Source organism: Microtus ochrogaster, chromosome 5 (assembly GCF_000317375.1).
Source record: "Microtus ochrogaster isolate Prairie Vole_2 chromosome 5, MicOch1.0, whole genome shotgun sequence".
In the NCBI taxonomy this organism is placed as follows: domain Eukaryota; kingdom Metazoa; phylum Chordata; class Mammalia; order Rodentia; family Cricetidae; genus Microtus; species Microtus ochrogaster.
The window spans coordinates 9151573-9155301 of NC_022012.1; the positions used below are offsets into that span (position 1 = coordinate 9151573).

Sequence of the window (3729 nt, forward strand, 5' to 3'; positions counted from 1 at the left end):
CTGGATGGTCTTTCGCACAAGACTCAGAGTGAAGCATGAAGTTCTTTGAGATCTCTGGGTGCAAAGTGGTGCAAGACCGCGGTCTTCCTCACAGTTATTCTTAGATTTCGACCGAGAGAAAGCCAGACCACTGTCCCGGAGGAAGGAACGTTCTAGCTAGCGTTCCAGTCCACCACCGAGAGAGCAGGAAACGTTTAGCTCGGTCTCAGATCCTCTAGCGAGCTCTAGCTTCCAGCTATTTAATCTCACTCCATTCTGCCCCGACCTCGCTGGGGGTGGGGGGTGGAGGGGAGTGGCTTGTCCTGAGGGCGGCGCTAGAGTCCCGGATCATTTGCATACACCACACCCTCCGCTCCTCATTGGTGGGCTGGAGCCCCTCCCACCCCGCTGCCTAACTAACCAGCGGTCACCCTTCAGCGCCGAGCCTCGGAGATAAACTTAACTTGCCCGGAGATTCGAGGTGCTCTCGCCTTCCGCCATTGGCCGACGCCACTCATTGGCGGCGGGTGCGGGAGGGGGCGTGGCCGGCGCGGTCTGATTGGCGGGAGGGGGCGGCTCCCGGCGCGGCAGCCCTGAAGGCGGCGGGCCGCGGGGGCGGGGTTGCACTGAGGCGCTGAGACGGCCGTGGCTGCTCGTCCTGGCCGGCGGGGCGGGGGTCTGGCGATGGGGGCGGGAGGAACAACGGGCCGGTGAGCGCCGCGGCCGCAGTCCCCGCCGAGCTCGCGCGGGCAGCCGCTGCGCCTTAGCCGCCGCCCGACCCCCTGAGGAGAGGACGTTGAGGCGGCCCTCCGCTAGCAGCCGCGGTGACAGCCCGGCGTCGGCGCGATGAACCGCGGTGGCGGCAGCGCGTCGGCCTCGGCCAACTACCTGCTCTGCACCAACTGCCGGAAAGTGCTGCGGAAGGTACGGCGCGGCCGCGTCCGGCGGCGGTGGGGCGCTCCCCGGGGCCGGGGTCCGGCCGGAGCTCCAGGGGGGCGAGACGCGAAGGGTCCCCCCGCGGGGTCCCCGCGCCCGGCCTGCCCCGAGGCTGAAGGGATGCTGGGATGCTGGGAGGGACCGGCTCGGCTAGGGATGGAGGCTGGCCTGAAATCACTGCAGCCTGTCTGGTCTGCAGGAGCCTCTCCGCCGAGGCTGCCTCTGGGGTTATTTCTTTGATTGGCTCGCTGCTGCCAGGCCAACCGTGCCCCGGCACTCACACTTGGTATTTTCTTGGTGGGTCCCGAAAGGCCCCGTGTCGGCATCTTGAACTTTATGCCCATGGGAAACGCTGTTGGATCTTCCAGTGCCTTCTGCTGGGGTTGGTGGAGGTGGAGGCTGAAGTAGTCGTGGTGTCGCCCTCCGTAACATCCCCCACCGCGGTGTGGATCCAGAAAATCCGACCCAGAATCGGCTTACTGCTTTCTAGGCTGACTGATAGAAAGTTTTCTCCAGTATTGTTTAGCTTACTTGGCTTAATCGCTCCGTGGGGGATGGGGATGCAGAGAGAGAAAGGATGACAAAATGTCCCTGTAGGCGCAGAAGAGTTTTTAACAGATCTGAGCAGCCTCCTTGAATAATATAACCCGTTTCTCCTCCACACTCTATTTTTACATTGCATGAAGTGAGATCATTAGGTGAGGTGGCTCTGTTTGTCCAGCACCAATGAATTAAAATTGCTGAGCTGTGCATATCTGAGAGTTAAAATGAATACAGTGCCGTTTTCGTCAATTTCCCTGTCTAAAGTCACTTTAGGATTGTTCTTTATGTATTAGAAAAACAAGCGAGCAAGCACATAAATAAGCAAGCTCAAATATTTGCGCTCTTTGTCCAAAAACTGTTTTTCTTCCTCTGTGGGTCAGGCCAAGTGCCAATCAAAGTTGTTTTTCAAGCCTCTTTTCCCTGCAGTAGAGCGGGTTTTTTTTTCTTCCCTCCTTTCTCCTATTTTATTTGAGAGCATCAGGAAAGCAAAGGGATTGCAGGTTTGAAGTTAATCAAACAATTAAATACGCCTTAAATTGTGTTTATTGGATATGTTTCTCTTAAAACAGGTTTTTATTAAATGTGCATGTTGAGTATGTGCAGTTATTTTTTCCCCATAAACTCCTGGATCAAATTACAGTTGATACTTGCTCAGCTCATTGTGGGGCAGCTTGTGAGAAATGTAATGGATCAGAAGCTCCGTTCAGTGCAGTTGGATGTTAACTCCTTCATTGCTGGACCAGATGGCATCTGAATTTAGCTTTTAAAAAATATTGTTTCTTAATTTTTAAACAGAAGCTGCCTTTGTCAGTAAAAACAATGCCAGTGAGACCTGTTTAATTCAGTTTACTCTCAGTTAAAATGAGAGGAAATTATATATTTTTAACTGAGTGTGGGGAAAGGTGCTATAATTGACTTGCTTAAATGATATAATTCTGTTTCAATCAAAGCACATTAACATTTTAATAAATTTTTAAATAGTTAATAGCAAATTGTTTGACTAATAGGATACTTGGAATAGTTATTTGGCTTCATTCTTTTTTATTTTTCTTTTGAAAAAGCTTTGATTATGGATCCATAACACTAGCACTAAGGACATGTTTATGATTATCTTCTAGTTATTAAGGCACTAGTATTTTTGTTTACCTAGGAAGGTCACCCCCACTTCTAGTCATAACTAGAAAAAAAAGAGAAGCATGTGCAAACTGGGCACACACATTTTCACATTTTATAATTGTGGTGCCCACCTCAGCCAGTACTCAGTTTTCAGTAACTACAAGGTGTTTAATTTTGACTCATGTAGTAGCACGAAATGAGTTTAGATGGGAAAAGAATTGTTTTTGCCAGTTAACACATGACCTGGCAATGTTTGAAGCTTTTTAAGATTGCTGTTCTTATGGATTCTAGAAAGAAATCAGTATCTAGCACTAAATGCTTCATCATTCTAAAAATGCCACATTCTGATAATGAGTTGATTTTATTTTTGATAGAGTATATGATTTTGCAAAGTTAATCTACAGCTCTCACAGCCTGATGCTTTACATTTTCTTGTGTCCATTTAATAGTGTACAGTAATAAACAAGTGAGTGACAGCCCTATGGGTTGTAACTGAGTGACCCTTTGCTATTAGAACTGACATTAAGGATGGGACAAGGCTTTACCTGTATATACGGCAGAAGACTTTTTTCTGTCTGCAAGCAGCCTAATTTATGCGATATGTGTGATGGATTCTGAGGAAACTTCAAGAGGAACTGAATTAGCTGTCAAAGGGTAGAATTTGTTTTAAATCAGTGTCTGAACAGTGAGTTGTGTATTGTATGAGAATCTCATTCTTAGAAGAATCCTCACAGTTTATATTCACTGTTTTGTAAAATAAAGAGAGTTGTTGATGTATCTGATTTGGTAACTTGAGTCAGAGAAGACCAGAGGGGAGAGCAAGAGCATCAGATCCATAGGTCTAGATCAGCCTGATCTGTCACCATACACAGTGAGTGCACCTGCTCTGTCACCATACACAGCTGAGCGTGCCTGCTCTGTCACCATACACAGCTGAGCACGCCTGCTCTGTCACCATACACAGTGAGCGCACCTGCTCTGTCACCATACACAATGAGCGCACCTGCTCTGTCACCATATACAGTGAGCACACATGCTCTGTCACCATACACAGTGAGCACACCTGCTCTGTCACCATACACAGTGAGCACACATGCTCTGTCACCATACACAGCTGAGCGCACCTGCTCTGTCACCATACACAGTGAGCGCACC

The 3729-nt window shown here is 48.9% G+C and overlaps 1 protein-coding gene across 1 annotated transcript in view; it reads left to right on the forward strand.

The window, feature by feature from the left end:
• The first annotated feature begins 624 nt into the window (after nucleotides 1-624).
• The window catches only part of Sesn3 (sestrin 3), a 60065-nt gene continuing 56960 nt past the window's right edge, over nucleotides 625-3729 (forward strand). Inside the window, exon 1 of the mRNA XM_005346806.2 lies at nucleotides 625-903. Coding sequence (XP_005346863.1) covers nucleotides 826-903 — 78 coding nt within the window. The 5' untranslated portion in view covers nucleotides 625-825. The remainder of the gene's footprint in view (nucleotides 904-3729) is intronic.